This window comes from Lygodium microphyllum, chromosome 1 (assembly GCF_053477565.2).
Source record: "Lygodium microphyllum isolate KBCC chromosome 1, Lygodium_microphyllum_v1.1.10, whole genome shotgun sequence".
NCBI classification, from domain to species: Eukaryota; Viridiplantae; Streptophyta; class Polypodiopsida; order Schizaeales; family Lygodiaceae; genus Lygodium; species Lygodium microphyllum.
Genome location: NC_141135.1, coordinates 34,707,800 through 34,732,629, shown reverse-complemented (window position 1 = coordinate 34,732,629; position 24,830 = coordinate 34,707,800). Strand labels below are relative to the sequence as shown.

Below are 24,830 nucleotides of genomic sequence, written 5' to 3'. Positions count from 1 at the left end.
TTCCCCTAATGAAGGTGAATTTAGGCTAACTGGAGCCCCCAACCAAATGTCCACTATAGTGCTCATCCAAAATGAGACTTGATCTCTAGAATTGATAACAAGGAGCCCATAAGTTTTCAGATACATAAATATGTGTTTAATACAATTAAACTTGGTTGCTCATTCTCATGAACCTTGAATATGAGATTGTGATAAGGCCTTTTATAGAAATGTCTATTGCATACATGTCTAAATGTGAGAGTCTTTCAACAGACTTGTTCAACCCTCTTCGAGAACTTTAGGTTGCCCAAAGTAAAATTATATGAACTTTTGCATGCTTTGAGTTTTGAAAGAGTCTCCCAACAAAATGTGTTAGTGACTCTTTCCACTTGTGGTATTGCATTTTGTTCAACTATTATAATTAAGAATTGTGAAAGGAACTAAGCCTTATGTGTGTAAAGTAGTGGACTTTAGCCTTCCATTGACACGGCTCCCTGTTTAGTGTGTTTGTAAAGGGCATGAGATGAAATGGATTCCTACAATAACTTTAAGGTGAATTGCCTTCTGCCAATCCCCACCTCGGTAGCCCCTTGCTCCCAATTGGACCTAGCCAGGTATATGGTGCTCCTGGAGTGGAAGCTTATGGCATTGATCATTGTAGAGACAAACAAAGCAAAAGAGCCCCTTTTCTCACATGGGAAAATGTCTAAGCACCTGTGCTCGAGAGGAAAAGAGCGTCTCGAGGGAACAAGCGTGTGCATGAGCGCATGCGAGGTATGCCAAAGGTTGCCTAACTTGGCAAGCTGTGGGCCCTACAACACGTGAAGAATCTGTCATACCACTGAATCCGGCAAACTTTGCGACGCCCAGCTCTCCTTCCCTCCCCCCATTCGTCATTATCATCAACGCAACACAAGATGTATTTCTCGATCGACTGTTGTCTTTGCTGCGAGGCCCCCCTTCCCGCAAAAAGCATACAGCAATCATCATCATCATGAGCTCGCCATCAAAAGGAAGAGAGGGATTTTAAGAAACCCTATTATTATCATCCATAGTCTTCTAAGTTCTCCTCTTCCCTGTCTTCTGTTCTCTTCCTTGTTGCAGTAGTTTTGAGAAAGGAGAAAAACCCTATTATTGTCAGCATCCTATTATCATCTGTTGAAGACGAAACCCTATTATTGTCAGAGTTGATGTTATCATAATTACCCCTATTTCTGTAGTTCTGTTCACTTGTTGTTGTGGGTGGCAATATATTAGTCTAATAATAATGGGCAGAGTGAAGCTTGCCATCAAGCGGATTGAGACCCCGAATGGCAAGCAGGTTACCTACAGCAAGCGCCGATCGGGCCTCGAGAAGAAGGCCAAGGAGCTCGCCACGCTCTGCGACATCGATATCCTTCTCATCTTGTTCTCCCCCGCTGGCAAATTGAGCTGGATCAATGGGACCAGAAGGTCAGTACCACAGACTGCTGTTCTTGATAATATGTTGACATGCACATTTCTTTTTTCCTTCGTTTCCACTTCTGCACCGTCAATCAGTAGCTTAAATAAGATAATAACTCACAACTCCTGTGATTTCCCCTTGTTACGTTTTTTGCATGGACCTCTTTCTCATCTGTAACATCAGTATTAATATCAATACAATCTGTCTGGGTGTCTTCTGTAGCTATAATGCCAGTATGATTAAAATCGTTACTAATAGTATTACTTACAGTAACCTGTCTCCAGCGCATGAGTGCATGTCTAACGTCATCAGATGTAAGCACTTTTTTCGGCCTAATGAATACTGGAGTAATATTTGGTTTTGCATCGGTGTGTGCATGCTCGCAGAGACACACACACACACACACAGACCGGTAGACAAACTGTTTTGCATAATACTTAGTCCAATAGGCACATATGAGTGGATCAGACCTGTGTTGCTATTAGTGCGATTAAATAAATGCTAGTAAAGCTTCTCTCTCTCTCTCTCTCTCTCTCTCTCTCTCTCTCTCTCTCTCTCTCTCTCCGTGGGCAAGTGCTGTGGTAAGTGGCATTGGATACTTAGGGTGTGTGACAGAAACATGTGAGATACTAAAAAGTCATGTTCTCACGTTATGTGAAGGAGGAACACTGAGTCGCTGCTCTGGATAGATTCAATCACAGTCCTATAGGCTCATTGATAGATTTTTAGTATTTCTAAGGTCAAACATATTTAGATCGAGTCTGTTTAGGGTTTGGAAAATATTTTCTCTGGACCTAGAAGTAAATTCTTATTTTTTCCCATTGAGCAGGAATTTTGATATTTGAAATGGGTTTCTCTTCATGTTTTTGAAAAATTGTAAGTGAGACTGTTCGTTTTTGAGAGCATATTTATCCCTTCTTGGACAATTTTGAGGAGGCTTTTGTGCAAGTTGAGCAGGCTGTAGGATGAAGCAAGCCCTTCTTTTTTCAAACCCCACACCTCTGAACATGCACGTGTGAACACCTATGCTCACAAGGACAATGTTGTCCAATTTTATGTTGATGAAGACCAAATAACCTTTGGCAAGTGCCCATGTTGCCACTAGAAGACCGTCGGATCCACATCGTTCAATAGAGTCCATGTCACCTCCAAGAATATTGGACTAGGAGCGTTTGTTTTCTCTTTCTTTCTTCAGATTATCATGTGTATGTTTCCCTCGAATATTAGAGTACGATATCTATGCTCTATTTCCATGTACAAGACAATTAGTTCATATAGGTAACAATATCTAAAGTAATTTTTCATCTCTTCGCTCTCTCGCCATGGCCACATTACCAGCCTGTTCATTTTTTCTCCATAAGTTCACATGGTCATGATGATTCTTGAACATGCCAGTGCTTGCTGCCTCCATAACTGGATTGTTGCTCACTATGTATTCCAGCCTCAGACAACATGCCTTCTTATGGACCAAGGCTTCCATCAGCAAGTACCATTATTAGTCCACATGCTCCCATACAAAACAGCCCATAAGTCATAAATAGCATGCTGACACTTGGGTCATATACATGACATTCCATGACTCCTATTTATAATATCCTAGAAAAAGACAATGTTTTGGCATCCATGTGTGCCACCAATGTAATGGCCAAGTAGTTACCTAGGCTGGAATGGAAGAGATGCATTAGGTTTTAAAAATATGATAATACTTATTCTTGAAATAATAACCTTTCTTTCAGATGATTGAGGACACCAGCTTCAAGAATCAATAAAGCCATAGGAAAAAAATGTTGGGAAAAATTGGTCATGCCAAGAAATATGGAGCTATCAAGAAGACACCGATGGGAGGTGAGAAAAACGTTGTCCCCTCAATGTGGCGTTTGAGCCTTGAGGGTATCGTAACTTGGTTGGTAGGTTGAACACATGTAGATCTGAAGTCTAATTTCTCCATCTGTATGATCACCTAGCAACAGGAATAACATTCAATATTTGATATTTGAGTTGATAAAAATGAGTGCCTTAGCACCAAGGAGGCCATTTGATTATATAATGGACACACCAACAGACACAGAGAGAGAGAGAGAGAGGGGAGGGGTCATATTTTCCTTGGCTATATTTTTTGATCAGTGGCCAAGTAGATGTGGGGTTATATAGACTTTTGTGGCATGTTGCAACCCACATTTGGTGGGTAAAATGCCATGAAGGCGTTAGGTATTATCCAGAGGACAAAAAGTACTTTTTTATTTGATTCAAATAGAGGCATCCATGGCCGTAGTGGTTGAATAAAGGTGTCATCCTATGACATGCGGAAACTTGATGGACAATCTAGGTCTCTGTAGTGACTTGCTTCCAATGCTATTTAGAATAATACAACTGAATTAAAAAAGCGTAGGGTAGGAAGTACTCGAACAATGCATGGGATTCTAATACCAACTGAAAGAAACCCTCCTACTACCCCTACCTAACACGCGCACACCCACACACCACCAAAAAAAAAAAGCAAGAACAAAAGATAGGAAAAGACAACTAATATTAAAAAACCAAAAAAAAAAAAACACTTGACAAGAAAAAGGTATTTCCTTTACGGTACCTGCTGGAGAACTGGGGACAATGACTGGAGCAGCCAGTCAACTACAGTGGACAGTAACAGCCTGAACACTCGGTCTTGAGCTGGACAGTACTGTACACTATTGGAGCTTGACTTGGGATAGTGCTGAAGAGGTATGCTGATCATGCAATCATGGACATGATGCAGACAGGACTAACTGTACCAAAAACGCACCAGTGACAGCAATGAGCAATATCTCTAGTAGGTGACTTGCAGAGGAACACACGTGCCAATTGCATGAAGTGTATTATAAGCCAGGACTTGAGAATGCAGACTGAAATGCTGGCATCAGGCTATCCATGTAGCTTGGGTGCTGAATAGGACTATTAAAACACAGCAGCAGGCTGCAGCAAACTGGCACACTGGCTGGTTGAGGAATGAGATGGTGAATTGATGTGCAAAAAAACTAACTAGAAAAGTGTTTCTTAATGGCTGGCAGCAATGATTGAGCAATGGTGGTGGGCTCAATGGAAAACATGATATATATATATATATATATATAGCAATTGGCACTGATCAAGCTCAAAACATGCATGAACTCTCAGCCACAAGCTTGTCTGAAAAGGCAAGGAGGTGCCATTAGAGACTCACTTGTTTGACTTTCATGCTAGTTAAGTGGCTAGTGACATTTGTTCCATAAAGCCCTAGATGATGTAAGAAAGGTGGATAATAAGGGATTGACTAATTAGTTAGTAGCTCAAGGTGACCACTAGCCTAGAATAGGCTCACTATAATGCATTCATACCTCCTAAGCCTATTCTATGAAGACCTTGTGAAATGTTGATGCTTCATGGATGGAGATTATCCATTCCGCTTATCCTTTGTGACCATATTTCAATGTGTGCCTTCCTTCTACTAGTAGCCTTTTGCTATCAAAACTTAGTAATTCAACAATGTTTCCCATGGCTTTTGTTTTTGATAATAAGGCCATTTGTAAATATTAGTAATAGGTGCTCCGCATCTAGATTCTTCCAGAGCTTCATGCCAATGTTCTTTCAGTCTAGGGTTTGAAGGACTAGTGTCAATAACAATTAGGGGTTTTCGCATCCTAATGTATGTTTCATGTGACTAGAAGGCTCATGGGTAGTTGAATCACAAAGAAGCCAACCATATATGCATGTGTGTGATTTATATATATGTTTCCATTTGTTTGGTCTCATAAGCTTAGGTCTCTTTTTTTTCTCTCTGATCTCCTTATCTCTCTCTATATATGTGTGTGCGTGTGCGTGTGCATGCATGTATATACATGTATGCGTGTGTTTAATACATGTCTTTATTTATGCGGCCTTATAAATGTGTATCCCCTCTCTCTCCCTCATCATTTTTCTCTCGTCACCTTTCTTTTTTGCCTCCAGTCCCTTGTCTCTTATCCTTTTTCACCTCGTGTATGCATCTTGTGTATGAATGTGTGTACATGTGCATGGGTGTGTATGCATGCAGGTATATGCATTTGTGTGTTTAATACATGTGTTTCCATTTGTGTGGTCTCATAAGTGTATACCCTGTGTCTCCCTCGTTATTTTTCTCTCGTATTCTTTCTTTGTTTTTTTGGAGTCATCTGCCTCATATTTTTTCAACTCATGTGTGTGCATGTGTATGTATATGTGTATGCATGCATGTATGTGTGCAGGTATATGTGTGTATGCATGAAAACATGCATGTGCATGTTTTATAAGTTTTATGTGTATGCATGCATGCATGTGTGTAGGTGTGTATGCATGCATGTATGTGTGCAAGTGTGTGTGTGTATGCATGAAAACATGCATGTGTATGTTTTATAAGTTTGTATCCATTCTCTCTTTTGTTCTTTATTTTCTCTTTTTTCTCTTTTATAGTTCTCTCTCTTTCTCATTGATTTTTCTAGTCTCCCTTCCTCCATTTTCTCGTCTATATGTTTACATGTATATGAGCATGCGTGTATATGTGCGTACATGAGTGTATGTGTTTGCACATACACGAGTATACATGAGTGTACATGTATGCACGTGTACATGCGTTTGTACATATGTGTGCATGTGTTTGTATATATGCACGTGTACACACATATATATATTGTGTGTTTTTATAGTATATATACATTTGTGCCAGTTTCTAGAATATACACATATTACATGCACATGTCTAACCATTAAAATAGCATTTAATAAAGAATATTCATCTTTCTTTTTATAGTATATGTGCATTTGTGGGTATTCTTAGAGTATGCATACATTGCATGCATGTATTCAACCATTAAAGTATCATTTCATCTCGTATCTTCAAGTAGAAAAGAAATTGAGAGAGAGAGAGAGAGAAGAGCAACATCCCAACTTTTCAAAAACTCACCTTTCCCTTTTTAATTATTAAATCACATTTCCAAAAAAACCCTCTATGTTTTGAATATCAAACCTCTCCTCCTTGTGCCAACACGCTCGGAGGTTATCTCCTTGGTTTGGGAGTCAACCAAGCAAACCTTTAAATAATAAATAATAAATATTAAACCACCTTTTAAAAAAGTCATTTTTTTTTGAATACTAGACCTCTCCATAAAAAATAATAGGTATGCTTTGATGCCATGTCAAAATAAGCGACGGTGTAAAAGTAGGGTTTACGGGGAGTAACATAGAGTGTATACGAGAAAGACAGAGAGAGAAGAGAAACTCAAAAACAAAAGAACATGGTGACGATGCACTGAATCATGCTATGAGAAGAAAAGCTGATACATCGGAGCTGAAGCTCAAAAGATAAGTGCACTGCCTTGTCTGAATCAGGTGGCAACACTTGTGGGAAATCTGCACAGTGAAGGGAGTGAAATGCAATCTTTTAGGCAGTGGGCTATTGAAGTAATCATTGAAAGGTGAAGGACAGCTTTGTTGAAGGAGCAAATCGGAGCGAACAGCAATCCTTTGTTCTCAGCGAGTGACCTGGGCAACTAAATGCAAATCCTAGAGTGATGCCAAGTGGATAATGATGACGCCAAATGATAGAGGATGAGTTGGGCTGCAAAAACGTAGGTCTCAACAACCTCTATGACAAACGAGTGACATTAGGTGATGGAGAAGCCAGGCTACAAAAATGCAAGTCCCAGCAGCCCCTGTGATAGACAAGTGATGCTAGGTGATGGAGGAGAAGCCAAGTTGCAAAAATGCATGTCCTAGTAGCCCCTGTGATAGATGAGTGATGAAATCACTGAGGCTTGATGATGTAGATTATTGCTAGAGGCTAGGATGTCGACGCCAAGCTAGAGACGGTGATGCCAGGCAAGGAGAAGATCTCCACACTGAAAAACGCATGTGAAGGTGGAGCTTGATGGAGAAGGTTACTGACGCCAAGCAAATGATGGTGACACCAGGTGGAAGATGCTCCAAACATAAGGCCTGATCTTGGAACATGGCGCCTGAAGCAGAAGAGGAAGGGTGAAGGCAGCCACGAGCCACAAACCGCAATGTCCTCTTGAAGGGGTGTGAGGGCAGTGGAAGGGGCTGGGGAGAGAAGGGAAGGGCGATTGATGATGAAGGAAGAGGGGTAAAGGATGTTTGAAGAGTGGTGTGGGGTGGTGAAGAATGAATGAAGTGACTTTCTATTTATAGGCATAAGCTGTCTAGGGTAGCACACCATTGGGTGGGAGCCCATTGAAAAAGTGGCTAGAATGTGGACACTAGCCCTTTTTGGGGCTGTCAGTGCGAAACCCTAAATGAAGTGTGTGAACTGAAGAAGTGGTTTCTCAACACTCTCCTCCTTGAGCCACATAGATTGGGGATTTTCTCCTTGGTTTAGAAGTCAACGAAACAAACCTTTAAATAATAAATAATAAATATTTTAAAGTTCAGCAATATTGAGAGAGAGAGAATGCTAGCACCTCGGCGACTTCTTTTGGTTTTCTTTTTATTTGTGCATATAGTTTTTGCATGTTGGTTGTTTGGCCTCTTATATCTCTAATCATTCTTTTATTCAACTATCCCTTTGCTTTTTTTTTTTTAGAGAGAGAGAGAGAGAGTCTACTCTATTTACTTTCTTGGAAGGCAGTCTAGTAGTAGTGGTACTATGGTATCAATGGGCAACATTTTTATAAACTCTATTCTAGAACAAGAAATAGTACGCAGATTGTTCATAACATTTGGCTTATAACAATGGTAATAAAAGAAGATTGAGATTTACCCCATATCCACAAACTAACAATTAACCTAGATTATGAACTATTACCACAAGGAAATAGGCTTAGTTGATAGGTTAAATTTATGCATTCTATGAGCTAAGGAAAAATCTTGCAGATGTGTTTGTAGCACATTTGTATGCACATCAATAGACCCACACCTATAATCATGTTAAGTTTGTAGGTATTAAACGTGCATTGTACACACGTTAATAGATCTATGCCTATAATCATGTTGAATTTGTAGGTATTAAGTGCGAGTATAAACGTGCTTATAGACACAATGTTTTTTGCTATAAAAGAAACTAGGGACTTGCTGGTTACAACATTGTAACTCCATTTTGAGCACCAACCAAGCAACCAGCAGCTCCTTGTTTCTTGTTCTTGTAAATATGTAACAACAAACTAAGTAATTGCAATCTTATTTAATAAATAGATTTGGTGCCTCAACATTGGTCTTAAACATTACATTGGTACAAGTTCATTCAATAATGGGATATGTACACGGACTAGTGCATCATGCACTTACAAAAAAGTAGAGGTGGGATTTAAATTATAAAAAGAGAGAATATATTTTGGTTATGCATTACAACTACATTAGTGCATCATGCACTTATCCAGTACTTAATCTAGGATATGTACAAGTGGAAGTGCTTGGGGGAGAGGTATGATCATAGATATGCATGTCTTGCTAATGTGCATGGGGCTCACTCTCCAACAAGAAATGTGTTGTGGAGGAGCATGAGGATCTCCTCATGATGAGGTATGTGTCATTGGGTGTAAGGGCAACATGCTCTACATCGATATTGCTGCCTCTTGCGCTGCCCTTGACCCTTATTTATAGTACCTCACTGAATGTATAGGCGATTCTGGTGCAAATGAGAATGCCTGCTACAATGTAGAGGGGCCTATGCTGCTCCATTTGTATATAAAATCCAAACAAAAATAATGGGAAAAAAAAACGACATAAACTATACCCTAAAAAGTAGCTTTATGTTACCGAGTAGACATTAACTAGACCCTAAGTTGCCAGTGGGGTTGTAGCTGAAGTGGTTTGAGCACCTGGGTGTGTGAGTTCAAACCTTGGGTACACCTTTGAGGCATCTTTCAAACTTCAAAACTTTCTTTTATATAAAAAAAACACACTTAAAATCACACTAGAACTAATCCTTTGCAATCACCTACACTAGTGATTGGGCAAACAAAGTTTAACTGAACATTTCACAGTGTGCTTAACAATGCATTTATTTTTCAGACTTTGCATAGAGACCTATAGTAAGAACAACTGCAAAATACTTGCAGCGCTATAGATTATAGTACCTACGCCAACTACAAAGTATAGTATTTCACAGCTGCATTTACAAACACATTTATAAACACAACTAATTGTACTACAGGTGTGTAAAATATTACACGGCGCAGCGAACAGAATCTGAGAAAGAGATAGAGAGTACACAACAGATAAGAGGAGAATCAGTAAAATTCTTTAACTCCAAACAACTGATACAAAGATGGCTCTGTCCACCCGTGCGCTTCCAATGAATGAAGCTTAGATGGCGATCTAGACAGAAGATAGGTGAAGAGCTTAAGGCTAGCTGGAACAACAACTCTGACTGGGTGAAAGATGAGTGTGAGATGGCTGCGAAGGGGTTTAGCTTTTATAGCCCGCGAAGGTCGTTAGGTCGGCCTGCTGACCGACCTACCATATGAGCCTCCACTAGTCGGCCAGGGAATATTCCAGGGAATATTCCCTTTACCATCGGGCCGGGGGCGCTGCCCCCGGACCCCCGCCAGGGGGGCCGCTGGCCCCCCTGGGACCCCCCAGCCAGGGGCCGCTTCCGCGGCCCCCGGACCCCACAATAGGGGCCCCTTTTAACTCCCTTACCACGCAACTCAATGCAATGTGCCTCGAGTTGCTACCAGCTTAACCACTCCGTCTAACCCAAAGATTAGACCCACAACAGTCACCTTTTTGCCATCCGGTCACATAGACCTCATCTGATATACAAGTCAGGACTCAACCAATGTCCGGGCTCACATTTGGCTTCTCCTCATAATGGGGGCCTTACAACTTTGAGCACCATGGATCATTGGTAGCACCTAATGAGGGTGGGGCATTGATCATATCTAACACCCCCCCTCAATGTCCACCCATAGGTGAACTATCTCCTCGGCCCAATGCCGAGTCTCTGAAGATGAACTTGAAGCAGATCCTTCGTAAGTGCTTTGGTGAAGATATCTGCTCCATTCTCCTCTGTTGGACAGTAGACCAATTCCACTATCCCATCCTCCATCAAATCACGCACATAGTGATACTGGATCTCTATATGTTTGGTGCGTGCATGAAACACTGGATTTTTGGCAATGGCGATGCAACTCTGATTGTCACATCTCAGCACAGTTGGTTCTTCATCCTGCACTCCCATATGCCATAGAATCCTTCTCAACCATACGGCCTCACATGCAGCAAAACAAGCTGCCTTGTACTCTGCTTCGGTAGAAGACAATGCCACTGTTGGTTGCTTCTTACTAATCCAAGAGAAAATTCCTGAACCCAAAGAGAAACAATAACCAGAAACTGACTTCCTGGAATCAATGTCTCCTGCCCAATCTGAGTCACAGTTCCCCACAAGAGAAGTTCCGAAACTGTATGTGATACCATAGTCAAGAGTTTTCTTCAAGTATCTGAGCACCCGCATCCCAGCTTTCCAATGACTCTCATGAGGTTTGTTTGAGAACCTGCTCAAAACACCAACAGCAAAACTGATATCTGGTCTGGTGTTACACAAGTAGATTAGACTGCCGACCAACCTCCTATACCTCCCAATGTCTGCTAGTGCTGATGTATCCTCAACGGATAACTTTACATTCACCTCCATAGGTGTAGCTATCTCCTTGCACTCGGTCATGCCAAATGCCTTCAAGATCTCCCATGCATACTTCTTCTGAGAGATGAAGATCTTTCCTGGCTCTTGCCAGACTTCAATCCCCAAACAATAGTGCAGCAAGCCCAAGTCTGTCATTTCAAACTCAAAACTCAAAGCCTTTCGAGTTTGGTTGATCATATCTTCATAGTCACCTGTAATAAGAAGGTCGTCCACATATAGGACAATCACTACAGACTTTTTACCATCCCTGTAAACATACAAGTTAGCATCTGAGGCACATCTTTTGAAGTTTAGGTTTAAAAAGAACCTATCTATCCGTTGGTACCATGCTCTGGGGGCTTGTTTCAGCCCATACAATGCCTTCTTTAGTTTACACACTTTGTTCTCAGAATGGGGAGCCTCAAACCCTGGTGGCTGAGCCACGTACACCTCCTCCTTGAGGTCACCATTTAAGAACGCTGACTTAACATCCATTTGGTACACTGGCCACTTCTTGTGGGCAGCCACTGCAAGTACTGTGCGAATAGTGGTCATTCTGGCAGTTGGGGCAAATGACTCTTGAAAATCAAACCCTTCAACTTGTGAAAATCCTTGGGCAACCAGTCTAGCTTTGTACTTTTCTAAGGTACCATCAGCCTTGTACTTTACCTTCCAGATCCACTTGGTGCCAATAATCTTCCGCTTTGCTGGCCGATCCACTAGCTCCCAAGTGTCATTCTTCATTATGCTGTCATACTCCGCCTGCATAGCAGCCTTCCATGATGGATCTGCAAGTGCTTCTTCTAAGTCAGTTGGCTCCTTTACTTCTCTCATAATCTCAACCATCAAGGCCATGTTGACTATGTGAGCAGAAGCCCTCCTTTGCTCCTCTATTCTCTGAGACCTCCTTGGTCCATCTGCCTTCTCCTCAACAGATGCAGGCATAGGATTATTGTGGTCATAGAGCTGCTTCACCCAGCGCGGCAATGGCTTTTCCGGTGGGGTGATGTCAGGTTGGTGAACTTTTTCCTCATCATCTGAAGATGATGCTTCCTCCTCCTTAAGGATAGGGATAGCTCTCGGGACAGGTTCATAGTGGACTACTTCTTCGCTTGATGATAAAGTGGAAGACCTTGCCTTCTCCTCCTCCACTGTATGCGGCTCCTCCTTGAACACCACATCACGGCTCGCGATGATCTTCTTTGCCTCTTGGTCATATAACTTGTAAGCCTTCTGCTCATCACTATAACCCAAGAAGATACATTTTCTGCTTTTTGGTTGTAACTTGTTTCTCTTCTCATCTGGAACATGTGCATAACATTCACATCCAAAAATTCTGAAATGTGAAACAGATGGTTTCTTACCAGTGTAAGCCTCATGAGGTGTTTTTCCCTTGAGAGCCTTTGTGTAGCTCCGATTTAGAATGTAGACTGCAGTATTAACAGCTTCAGCCCAAAAATGGTTAGGCAATCCCTTGCCCTTTAGCATGCATCTTGCCATCTCCACAATGGTACGATTCCTGCGTTCCACAACACCATTCTGCTGAGGTGTGTGAGGCGTCGTCAATTGACGCTTGATCCCTTTGCTCTTGCAAAAGCCTTCAAACTCCTTTGAGTTGAACTCACCACCACCATCTGTTCTAAATTTCTTCACACTTTTCCCTGTTTCATTCTCAACAAGTATTAGCCATTCTTTAAACTTACCAAAAGCTTGAGCCTTATCACGAAGGAAGTACACCCACATCTTCCTACTGTAGTCGTCGACAATCAACATAAAATAAGAAGATCCCCCCAAGGCCTGTGTAGGCATCTTACCACACAAGTCAGCATGCACCAACTCTAGAGGAGCATGTGCTCTATTCTTGCTTTCTTGTGGAAATGCCTTTCTCTGTTGCTTGCCCATCATACAAGCTTCACATGGTTCCTTCAATTCAGTTATTGTAGGTAGGTGAGCAACCATACCTTGCTTTTGCATCTCCTTCAATACTGCAAATCCGATGTGTCCAAACCTTTCATGCCAAAGCTTACTTGTGCCCACTCCAGCGGTGGCTGTAAGAGCACTTAGCTCATACAGGTTGTTCCTTCTTTCTCCTTTGCCAACAATTGTGCCAGCACTATCAATAATTTCTGCACCTGTCTTCTTGAACCTCACTTCATGACCAAGATCAGTTATGGCAGCAACTGATAAGAGATTTCTCCTGATTTCGGGAACATACAACACATTTGAAAGCTTTTTGACTTCACCATTTGCAGCAACAAAAGAAATAGTACCTGTGCCCGCAGCAGGGCATTTAGCATCATTTCCAACCGTCACAGTGATGGATTCTTGTAGAGGCTGCATAGAACTGTATAGACCTTTCTTGTTGGTCATGTGACGGGAGGCCCCACTATCCAACACCCAAGAGTCAGTGGTAGATTCTTCTTGCGCCGAGGAGCACACTTCCTCAATGGTCGCCATGAATAATTCCAACTCTGCTTCAGCCGTATTGGCTGTCTCTTTCCCTTTAGTTTTAAGGGTACCATTCTTTTCATCTGCCTTCTTGACACGACAATCTGCAATTGCATGTCCTTTCTTCTTACAGTAGAAGCACTCTCCTTGAAACTTCTTCTTGCCGCCCTTTTTCTTTTTGTCACCATCATTTTTGGTGGAGGAAACACCTTTGCCTTTTGCATTGGCAGAGAATGCAGCATCTCCATTGTTGCTTCCTTCTCGGGCTTTCAGCCTCAACTCCTCCTCCATTAATAATGCACAAAACTCCTCAAAAGTCAAAGCTTGAGGTCTCACCTGAGTATTAAGGGCAGTTACTAGTCCATCAAACTTTTGTGGACAAATCCGAAGACACCTCCGAGCTAGCTCTTCGCTAGTCTTTTGTATCCCAGCGCCAGCCATCTGGTCGCGCAGATTCTTAATCCGAGTGATGAATGCTTCAACCGTCTCTCCTTCAGCAAACTTCTCCGCTGCTAGTTGATTCTCCAAGTTTTGAATCCTTGTTTGGTTTCGTGTTTCATACTGACTCCTTAGTACATTCCAAGCCTCTGACGCTTTGGTTGTATGCTGAATCAGAGTCAAAACACTGTCAGAACAGCTTGTAACTAAGGCACACAATGCATCTGCATTCCTTCGTTTCCAAGCTCGTAGAAGATCTGCATTCGGAGGAATCATCACACTAGGATTTGATGGGTCGGGGGTAGGCTGTGGTTCTGCGTCAGTCCCCAGCACAGTCTCCAGAAGCTCATAAGAATCAAGGATAGTAGTAATTTTGAACTTCCACAAGGTGTAGTTTGTACCATCTAACTTGCCTTCGCTGAAGGTTGGTGGACGAATCCTCAGTGTTTGAATAGCCGGTACAGCAGCACCACCTCCTGCACCGCTTCCTGATGCGCCAGAACTGCTTCCCGGAGTCGACATCGTTTCTCTTTGCTGTTGAAGCCTTTGCCTCTTGCACGCTCTCCGATCTCTAGAGCCCCCTGGGCTCTGATACCATGTAAAAATATTACACGGCGCAGCGAACAGAATCTGAGAAAGAGATAGAGAGTACACAACAGATAAGAGGAGAATCAGTAAAATTCTTTAACTCCAAACAACTGATACAAAGATGGCTCTGTCCACCCGTGCGCTTCCAATGAATGAAGCTTAGATGGCGATCTAGACAGAAGATAGGTGAAGAGCTTAAGGCTAGCTGGAACAACAACTCTGACTGGGTGAAAGATGAGTGTGAGATGGCTGCGAAGGGGTTTAGCTTTTATAGCCCGCGAAGGTCGTTAGGTCGGCCTGCTGACCGACCTACCATATGAGCCTCCACTAGTCGGCCAGGGAATATTCCAGGGAATATTCCCTTTACCACGGGCCGGGGGCGCTGCCCCCGGACCCCCGCCAGGGGGGCCGCTGGCCCCCCTGGGACCCCCCAGCCAGGGGCCGCTTCCGCGGCCCCCGGACCCCACAATAGGGGCCCCTTTTAACTCCCTTACCACGCAACTCAATGCAATGTGCCTCGAGTTGCTACCAGCTTAACCACTCCGTCTAACCCAAAGATTAGACCCACAACAGTCACCTTTTTGCCATCCGGTCACATAGACCTCATCTGATATACAAGTCAGGACTCAACCAATGTCCGGGCTCACATTTGGCTTCTCCTCATAATGGGGGCCTTACAACTTTGAGCACCATGGATCATTGGTAGCACCTAATGAGGGTGGGGCATTGATCATATCTAACAAGGTGAACCTTTACATGTGCAGTGTGCTTATAAAGGTATTGCTGCAGAATGCTTTACATAGAGCCCCTACAGAATAACAATAATTTGACAGAATAGAATACAAGCAAAAGAGTAACAATAACTTTAAAAATATACTCATTTAAATAGACAGAAGGGGACAAAGAAAATACCTTTTTCTTGAGCTTGGTTACATTTTACTTTTTCTTTTAAATCGTTGTACTCTTGAGAACACAAAAATAGATTAGATGTGTGTGTGTTTTTTTGTCTTCTTCTTCAGAAGACTAAAATACTATCTCGTCATTGAGATGAAAGAAGTCGCTTGAATGGCTGTGTTTTTGAGAGAGGATATACAATTTTGTGTTCTTGACAAGAGGAGAAAGAATAAAAAATTATACCTTGTTGTGAAGAAGTAGAAAGTGTGAATGATGTTTCTTGCCTTGACAAGAAGAAGAATAAAATGTACCTTGCTCTTTGTGATAGCTCTCCAATATGATAAGTCTTGCATGTGTGCTCATGTCTCAACTTGCCAGGTCAATGGGGTTGAGGCTGTGCGGGTGGGGTGGGCAACTAAATCTAATGATTTCCTACATAAAACACCTGACCATGTAGCAATGCTTTGGGAACCCATTTTGTAGCTTGGTGCTAGTTCTCCGTCAATGCTTCTAACTGTGCACCTTGGGTCCTCTCTTCCTTTTGGATGCAATCCTTCTCTTGATAGTGGGTGTATTGTTCCCAGCAACCTTGGTATTCTCTCTTGATCTAGGAGGATTCAAACTGAACGGTTCCCTTTTATCCTCATGTGCCTTGGAGTAGTTCTCTCAAAGCTTTCTGGTCATCCTCACTACTCCCTCACTAGGGCTCCTAGTTGAGTCAGAGATGGGCTTCTTGCCTTTCCCTTCTCCTTTTTCTTTTGATAAGTCATTGGAAATTAGAATGAATTGTTGATGGGTTTGAATGTCTTATTGCTGTTTAAATCACATTTATATGCACGTTTACATAGACATTAAAAATGCAGAAGGAACGTGTGCATAAACACACCTAAAAATGCAATCATAGTTGTGCCTATGAAAGCGTATGTTTTGACTGCATCTATGCTTCCATGTTGTTGTAGTATATACACAAAACTATCATCTAGTTGCAAGGGGGGTAAGGGTGGTCAATAAAGCATCAAACTAAGTTGACTGCAAGTCTAACCAAGATCTAAGTATTGTCTTTGCCATGCCAATACCATCATGAATGCTTGGAATTGGTGTAACACGTTGGCTGAATATGTGGAGGTTGTAAATTTTTTCTTTTACACATTACTTGCATCTAGAAGGGTAGCATCGAAAGGAGGCCCAAACTAAGTTGATTGCAAATGTAACCAAGATCTAATTGCATTGTCGGTCATGCTAATTCCATTGTGAATGCTTTGAGGTAGTGTAGCATGTGGGTTCAATAGGAGGAGAATTTAGTTCTCATCTTTGACTCCATTTGCATGTGGAAGGGTACCATAATCCTAATCACTGAGTAGGCCTTTGCTGATTTCTATTGCTTTTGAGATATTTTAAATTCAGTCTTCAACTAAACCTTGCTTCATTTTAAAAAATACATGTGAGGATATTGTCATTTATGTTAGGGCTTAGTCTGACATTTTTGAATCAGGCTAAGTCAATTCCTTGTGCAGGAGTAAGAAATCCTATTCTTATATCATGACTTAATTGCCTGGCTTGTGTAAATCTCTTTTTGTTGGCAGCCCTCCAGAGGATGTCATAATGAGATTTGCAAATCTAGCACCTCAAGAGAGGGCCAAAAGGTGTCTTAACAATCAGAGATCTATTTTTACTGTTTTGTAAATGGTTTTTAATATCATAGTGCTAGACTTTATAAGGCCTCATTGAATTTGTGATGTTTGCAGGAAAGTTGAAGCTTTGGAGGTAAACTAGAGGGATTAGACCTCAGATCAATGTCAATTTTAAATTTGGAGGGCTCATTTGCATGCACATTACTTGACTGTATTGATTGTTTGCATTGTCTAATATTATTGTTTCTCTGCAGCAACTCAAACGTGTGTTCAAGAAGCTCGATCATGAGGTTAATGTTGAGGAATATACACGTCAAATGTGAAGTCTCATTGTATTTTTATACACGATTTCTTAGTTCTTTTCACATGAAAAATTGTGATGTTTTTTGTGCATTCTAATGTGTTTTTCCATTTGTTTTGGTTTCACATTTGGGTCATCAATGCAGTGCACCAACACCTAGTCTTGAGGTGCTGTACTATGTCCTCATTCTACAGTCTTGAGATCTTCGAACGTCTTTGCATTTGATAGTCAATAACTTCTCTTTCATTGGTTGACTTCAACAGAGTCTGCACCACCATTTGCAAGATCTTCAGGTGTACTACTATAACTTGCAACAAAGATTGAGGTATGGTTTGTAATTGTCTAATAATTTTGATTTTGAAGTTTCTGGTGGCAAGATATCTTATTTTGTTAATGTTGGCTGGGAAAATGTAGATGTACAAGACAAACTGCAGCATGGGAAACTTTATTCTGAGGGCCTGAAATCTCTTTCTTTTCTTATTGAAAATGATAGGATATAGAATGTAGGGAAGACTCCAACCCTGAAGAAAATCTAGTCTGCTAACACTGTAAGACTATACGAACATTCACTGCACCTGAAATATATGAGCTTTATAGAGGTCGGATGTGGAATCTTTTTCAGGTTCATCCTGTAATATCAATGAATTTTTATACAGCCATAAGGAGCAGATGCTTGATATTGTGTTAAGTGCTTAAGATGCCATATTTAAAGTGTGAATCTGTAAGGCCTCTTAGGCAGCCTGCATATTTCTGGGCGTGTCATGTGCAAGATTGAGATACATGACGGAAGCAATAAAGAATGCAACGATGAGGTATTGGAGGAGGAGAGGAGCACACAATATATAGGCAGTAAAGGGTTGCCACTTTATGACAGGTAGGCCAGTTTAGACTGCAAAAAATTACGGCTGCCTCAAGTAGAATTGTGCTACCTAGCTTCCATAAATAGCACCAACTCAAGTCTCCGAATAATACAAGCCAATAAAATGCATGAACTGCCTAAAGCAAACTCTCTCTCAGATCATGGGTGACAAGTATAATGGAATATAGGATGACGGGGAACAAGAAGCCCCTAGGAAGCATCACCATGTATGCTACTAGAGCAAAGATCTGCTAGAAACTTGTAACATCGTAGTACTAGAAGAATAATAATCATAGTGGATCCTAGATGCTCGAGCAGTTGCCATTGGGCGATAAAGCCACCACCATGGTGCCTCAAAAAGACAGTAATGCCAATGTCAATTCCATTATCATAGAGAGTAGAAATAGCTGAATCTTGATGCTTGTCATGAACTAGCCTTGTATAAAACATGTCAATGGATTCCCCACCTTTGAGCAAAATGCCTTGTATAAAACATGTCAATGGATTCCCCATCTTTGAGCAAAATGCCAAAGGTTTCCCCTCATGTGAGAACAGACTAGAAGCAAACCCCTCTCTTTATCAAACACTCCCATCATGAATTGGAAAGGCAAACCAGCTTGAGGATCCAAAATCCATTAGATTTTGATCAGTGCACGTAGAAAGCCACGTTTAGGGTCCACCACACCTAAATGTGGATGAGGCCTGCATGTATCTCTGCATGCTTTGGTATCATCTGTTTTCTTCCCAACCAGATGTAGAGGAGGTCTTTGAGGACAAGGAGCTGAACCCGAAATAAGGTACCAAAGTCACTTCTGCACAAACCAAACTTTCGTAACAACACTCCCAAGTTAGATAGTCAAGGAAAGTTGAGCTTATCATTAGTGCTAATACAAGAATGAGCCATTGAATGATAAAATGGATAGAGAACTGAAGAGGTTGAGAGAAGTACGTAGGGCAATTACCTGACAACAGTTTAAGCACACAGCTCAGACATAGAAAGCATGCAAGAGATTGGATCAAACGATGAAGAGAATGTCTTGAAGAAACACTACAACTTAACATATGTGAGCCCTCTCAAGGCTGAATTGTGTTCGTAATCAAGAGCAGACCAGCCACCAAAATGCAAGGTCAATGGCGTCAAACAGGTATGTGACTGCAAGAGGAATCAGGATACTCCTCAAAGGCCGGAGCAGCTTCAAACAAGCATGATGAGCAGAAAAAGCTGGGTTACCAGTAGACAGATGTGAAGAAAATAGGTCGTTCAGCCTCTATTAGGTCCCACCAGCTCACACAAGAATTTGCAGGAGCAGAAAATAATAGTCACTGCAGAAAAGTTGGCCATGATGGCCTCGTACTATTGTGCAAGTGCGCCTGTTGGAGCCAAGGATAGTAGCTGATGATACTTGAGCTGGTGGAGATGGAGAAGACTTTGGTTGAGTTGCTATATTTTAAAAAAACTGAAAAAATGAATTCAATCAGCTGTGGATTCACAAGTCACATGTATACATAGTCGTAGGTCTGATTTGCTAAGTAAAGGCCATATCATAAGTTTGTATTAGAATGTTGAGAATGGGCTGTAGTAAATCAATCATTCACAGTAGGACAACATCAAATTTCAACCAATTTCGGAGATGAAACTCTTAAATTTCTATATGTCTAGCTTCCTCTCCTTTCTCTAAGCTAATTCATAGCTTCCCTCGAGATCTCAACCAAATTCAAGTGCAATTGAAAAATTTCTGTTGCTAAAGCCTAATTTATAGCAGAAATTGGGGTTTACCAGCCACCCTTGGAAGAGTCCTCAGAATTTAGGGCCTAGTACTTGAAATTCAAAAGTTGAAATATGGAGATTTCAGAGAATTTCAAGAGGCCAGCTAGCCAACATTAAGTTTGGAGCAAAATTTGTCATCCAAGGAGCAGCTTGAAGGCCAATCCCTAAGCAAACGAAGGGGTAAATTGGTTTGAAGGTTTGTTGGTTGCTATGGAAGCAAGATGTATTGAAGATTGAAGGAGATCAGGCTAGATCTCAGTGTACTTCAACCTTTAACAATAAAGTTAAAGAAATACCACATGGGGCACTAGTTTTGGGGCCAATCGGGCATCCAATGTCCAAGTTCAAGTCGTAACATTTGCATTTTCAGTTTATGTGAATTTTATGCTCATTGTAATTAGTGCTAAATCACATTATTTATTGACCTCTCTGAGAAGGAAGGGTTCTTTTCAAGTGGAATATAACTAGATGCTAGAAGAGACGTAGTTGTTGCTACTACTGCTACTGCTTATACATATTAAGAATGATGCTAAAATAGTTCTTTAGAGTGACCTTGTTAGAAAGGAGTATGTCATACAAATGCTCCTTTGATATATATATTATAGGAGTATCTACCTGATTGTGCTACAGGAACTCACATGCATATATCTTACTTCTAGTTCAGATAAGGGTGGATGAGGCATCTGTTTAAGGGCCATGTATGGCCTTGTGTATTTTCTTTAGTCTCCCTTTGACTTGTATGCATCCTTAAATGTTTGTGTGCACATGTGATGGAAAACCTTGTTAAGACACGAGTCTGCCTGATATTCATGGGCTTCCATCATTCCCACTCCGAATCATTGAAGAAGGTTTACATAGTCTTGCTTAATGAAGCAAACATGTTACTCTTTCAGTATGTCATTATACCATGCATTGTTTATGTACATAGATTATATGAATCATTCCAAACAATAGAGGATGCAAACGAGCTAGAGGAAAAATTGCAATGTCGCCTAAAAGAGCTGCGGCTGCAAAGGGTATGTAAAATTTCTATTCATACTGCTTTCTCATAAGAAACATATGAATTCTGCCAGTTGTTTAAAATGTAAGTTAAGCTATTTTGTCACTTGTGTGCCTGGGAACTTCTGAAACTTCGTACTTTCATTCGCACTTGAATGACTACTTTGAACAAGGGAAGAGAGGCTAACAGTTGTTGTAAAAACAGCAACTAATGGAGTCAAGCCATCAGGTCGTTCCTTACAGCCAACCAGCACAGCAGGTTCTTTTCGGACTATGATGTGCTCTTCCTTGATTTAGTTATTCAGGATCATGGCCTCAAACTTTTTTAGCTGCAGATTTATCCAGAAAGTCTCCTAAATATGGCAGTCTTAGATGCTGCACCTCAAGCAACTTGGGAAGCAGACCAAAGATCAAACAATGTGTTGGCTCTTCAGCCAGAAACAAATTCAGTGCTTGGTCAAAGGTGACTAGAGATTTTGCTTCAATAATAAGGCCCTCACTTCATAGCTCTCAGACTAGCTGTTTTATTCAGTCCATGATCTTTCTTCTGGTTTCAAGTCAGGTCATACGGTATCTTTGTTTTACAGTGACCCAAATAATGGTTCAGATTGTATGCCCAGTGGTATTATGCCTTATGGAAAGCAGTTGGAAGGCACCAACAATTTTTTCAGTGCATTCAAGAGAATAGAACAGTCTAATGATAAGAAAGAGAAAATGAGCATTGAGCTTGGAGCAGACTGCAGCAATGCTCTCACGTATGCTGAAGAGAACCCGACTTTGAGTAGCTCTCTGATGGGTGCAAACCGATTACCAGTGCATTGGACATCAGGCAGAAATCAGGTCTCAGACAATGGGGATGCAATGAATGCGCAACAGACAAGGTTTCTGTTCCAGCAGGTAATTTAACTTCATTGGCACTGACAGCATTCTTTCTTAAAAATATTGGACAACTGTAAGTTCATTCCATGCTGCCTGTCATGTGACAGCAACCTACCTTTGAAGTAGGAGATTGCTCATTGCATAGGCAGCAAGATCTTTTCAGACTTCAAAGCAATCCGGAGGTTGGGCTTTCCACTCGAGAATACAACACATGGACGTGAATGGACCTCAATGGTACATTAACCTGGTTTTCATCCCATTACCTCTTTCAAGTTGCAGTGCTTAAAAGAGGCTTTAAACAGGAAAGAGCACATCTTCCTGGATAGAAATTTCTGGTCAACTTTTGGCCTTTACTGTGAAGAACATTGAAGGTTGAATTGCAGGTGCAGATCAGCAATATAGTCTCCATGGTTATTTTTGTCGATCAGTTTTTGCATATGGAGTCCACAAACAGTATATCCGACTTATCATCTCGCAAGTCTTCAATTTTGTACACATCAGGATGTTGAGAACATTCAATTTCCTGGTAGTAATTAGTCTTGAAGCAAATCCATTCCTATCAGCGACATTTTGATCCTCTCCATAAAACTACTCTCATCATTTCAAGTATATATAACAGTAGTCATTCCTATATTAGGGTTTTGTTTTTGTCTGAAGTATGTATATATTGGTGTGTAGAAAGATGCGTAAAATTAGAGCTTCCTTTGTTCTAAGGATCAAGTGATTTTTCTGTTGATTTCTGAGAATTGAAATATTCATTTGTTCCCTATGGCTCAAGAATTTCAGATAAAACATCTTGTTATTGTAGAGGAGAGGTTGCAAGCCTATGTCATGGCCAAACTATATTGACATCATAGTGCAAAGGCCTTCAAGGATTTTTAACATGTGCGATTTTTTCAAGAATTTGAGGTGCTGGTATTTTTGGGTTAGGGTTCAAACAAAAAGGAGATTTGGTTATGAATTGTTGTTCCCTACGTGCTATATGCAGGCTGGATTCCATGTACTGTAAGTCGATTATTGAAGTTTTATATCAACAAGTGGATGGTTTGTTGGGATTTAGTTGTGAAGCATAGGTCTGATCAGATGGATCGTTTTGAAGTTTCGATATACAGATGATTCTGATTTTGATGGTGCTTACTGGATAAGCAAATTTTGGTTGTGAAGAGGCCGATAACGATGACTCAGCCGACATGGCACACGAATGGGACGATGTGGCACTAGCACCTGACAGGCCTTCATGGTCTGAAGTGGCGCCATTGAATGCTTCAAGAGCATTCAATGCACCATCTGCCAGTCAAACGTGCATGCCGATTGGTAGGGAAGCACCAACGAACCGAGATTCCCCCTGAGCCTTGATTACAAGCATGCACTCTACAATAGGGAAGTGGATATGGTGGATATTGGGAAAGTGTTGAGAATCAATTGGGAACTACACAATGTGCACTACAAGGCCAAGGCACAGGAAGGGGTCTGCGTCCACAAGGTGACTTTCACACTCCTACGAAAGGATCTGCAACAAGCACTATGCCACCCTCATGGCTCTATGTCTATGTTTTTTCTGGTCGTCCTCCACGACCTCCCTTGGAGGACTTCTCTAGGTGGTTTGATGTCACCTTTCAAGGTAAAGGCTACCCTCATTCGGTTCAAATTCGTCAGCAAAGGGTTCTTCCTGGCCCTGATGGGATCGAAGGCCAAACGTGACTGGGTTTTCACCTCAATTGGCTACAAGGGCAATCTTGTCTATGCCCTCCCATGGTCATCATCCTTCACAAAATGGGTCCTCATGTATGAGCATCCAGTTCAGATTGAACTTACTGACTTGTCACCAGGCTGGCTGAAGACGCTGCAGACATTGCCTCCACCCTTGGCAAGGTCCTCTACGCTCCCTTCCCTGTCACCTCTTGGGGCCTCCTCAAGCCTAGTAGTTGGGTCTACATCCCTTGGGATAGACACAATGAATCTCCGGAGTTTCTATGTTTGCAGGATGTGCTCAGCATGGAGTTGTGCTCAGTGTTAAGTTTTCAGCTTTCCTTGATGCATGCTATTACTGCAAGGTGAGTGGGCATTTTGAGTACTCTTGTCCTAATAAGGCTAATCCTGATAACATTGATGCAGATAGCGGGAAGCCTATTGAGGTGGAAGGGAAATTGAATCAGTCTTGGCCAAGAGCCCAAGCAACTCAGCTTGCTAGGGAACTTAAACCAGCAAGCTGTTGCCATGGAGATCCAGAAGATGAACCCGAAGGATTCGTTGGGATGCACCTCGCAGAAAGATGGTGCGCAATGTAGCAAGGACAAAGCTATCAATGGAAACAAGGAGAATGAGGAGCCTAAGGCTTCAGGCTACAAAAATGCAGGCAAGAAGATGACCAGTTGCAAGTCCTCTATTAAAAAGCTTGCTAGAAACTCATTGGGGGATCGCAACATCTACGCCCCCTTCGATGGCCCCCCGAAATGTTGGATGAACTGGATGCATGACTCGGAGAGGACGACTCTCTTCCCAAGGGTGAAATTTGCTCATGGAATGCCCGTGGCATGTACTTCGATCTCCGTGACTAGATAACTTACGACATCATCAATAGGCTCAAACCTCCTAAGTTTTAGCTTTGCAAGAAATTGAACTCAATCACGAGGCATGTGAGGCCTTATGTGTTAAGGACTGTCTGACATCCTATGATGCAGCAGTCAGAGGCAAAGAAGGCACATTGATGTAAGTGAAACAGGATCTCAAGCCCCTTTTGGGTTTCACTACGGAAGATGGTAGTTGTGTTGGGGTTCAAGTCAAGGTTGCTGGTGAGCAATTTTTGGTTGCCTCTGTCTATGCAGCCAATGTATCGTCTTCTAGAATCGAGCAATGGCAACTCTTGCGATGGTAGCTGCATGGGAAGAATGTTATTATTGGTGGAGATTGGAATATGACTATCGAAGGAGGAGACTCATTGTATGGTAGTGGAACCATGTTTTCCGAGGACAGGGTAGTCTAGCGATCTTTTGAAGTT

The 24,830-nt window shown here is 41.7% G+C and overlaps 1 protein-coding gene across 3 annotated transcripts; it reads left to right on the top strand.

Moving 5' to 3' along the window:
* Positions 1 to 864: 864 nt before the first annotated feature.
* On the top strand, positions 865 to 24,538 carry LOC148040990 (agamous-like MADS-box protein AGL66). 3 transcript variants are annotated; one of them, XM_087675367.1, is made up of 12 exons: positions 865 to 1,431; positions 16,979 to 17,038; positions 17,141 to 17,159; positions 17,281 to 17,345; positions 17,473 to 17,494; positions 17,591 to 17,652; positions 20,883 to 20,970; positions 21,159 to 21,212; positions 21,289 to 21,416; positions 21,541 to 21,850; positions 21,940 to 22,066; positions 23,948 to 24,538. In XM_087675367.1, the coding sequence occupies exons 1-11, from the start codon at positions 1,247 to 1,249 to the stop codon at positions 22,051 to 22,053; spliced, it is 1,107 nt and encodes a 368-aa protein (XP_087531493.1). In that variant the 5' UTR covers positions 865 to 1,246; the 3' UTR covers positions 22,054 to 22,066; positions 23,948 to 24,538. The 3 variants fall into 3 exon arrangements, with proteins under 3 accessions (XP_087531493.1, XP_087531488.1, XP_087531482.1); XM_087675362.1 differs by lacking the exon at positions 23,948 to 24,538 and adding an exon at positions 22,216 to 23,911; XM_087675356.1 differs by lacking the exon at positions 23,948 to 24,538 and having other exon boundaries at positions 21,940 to 23,904.
* The last annotated feature ends 292 nt before the right edge of the window (positions 24,539 to 24,830 follow it).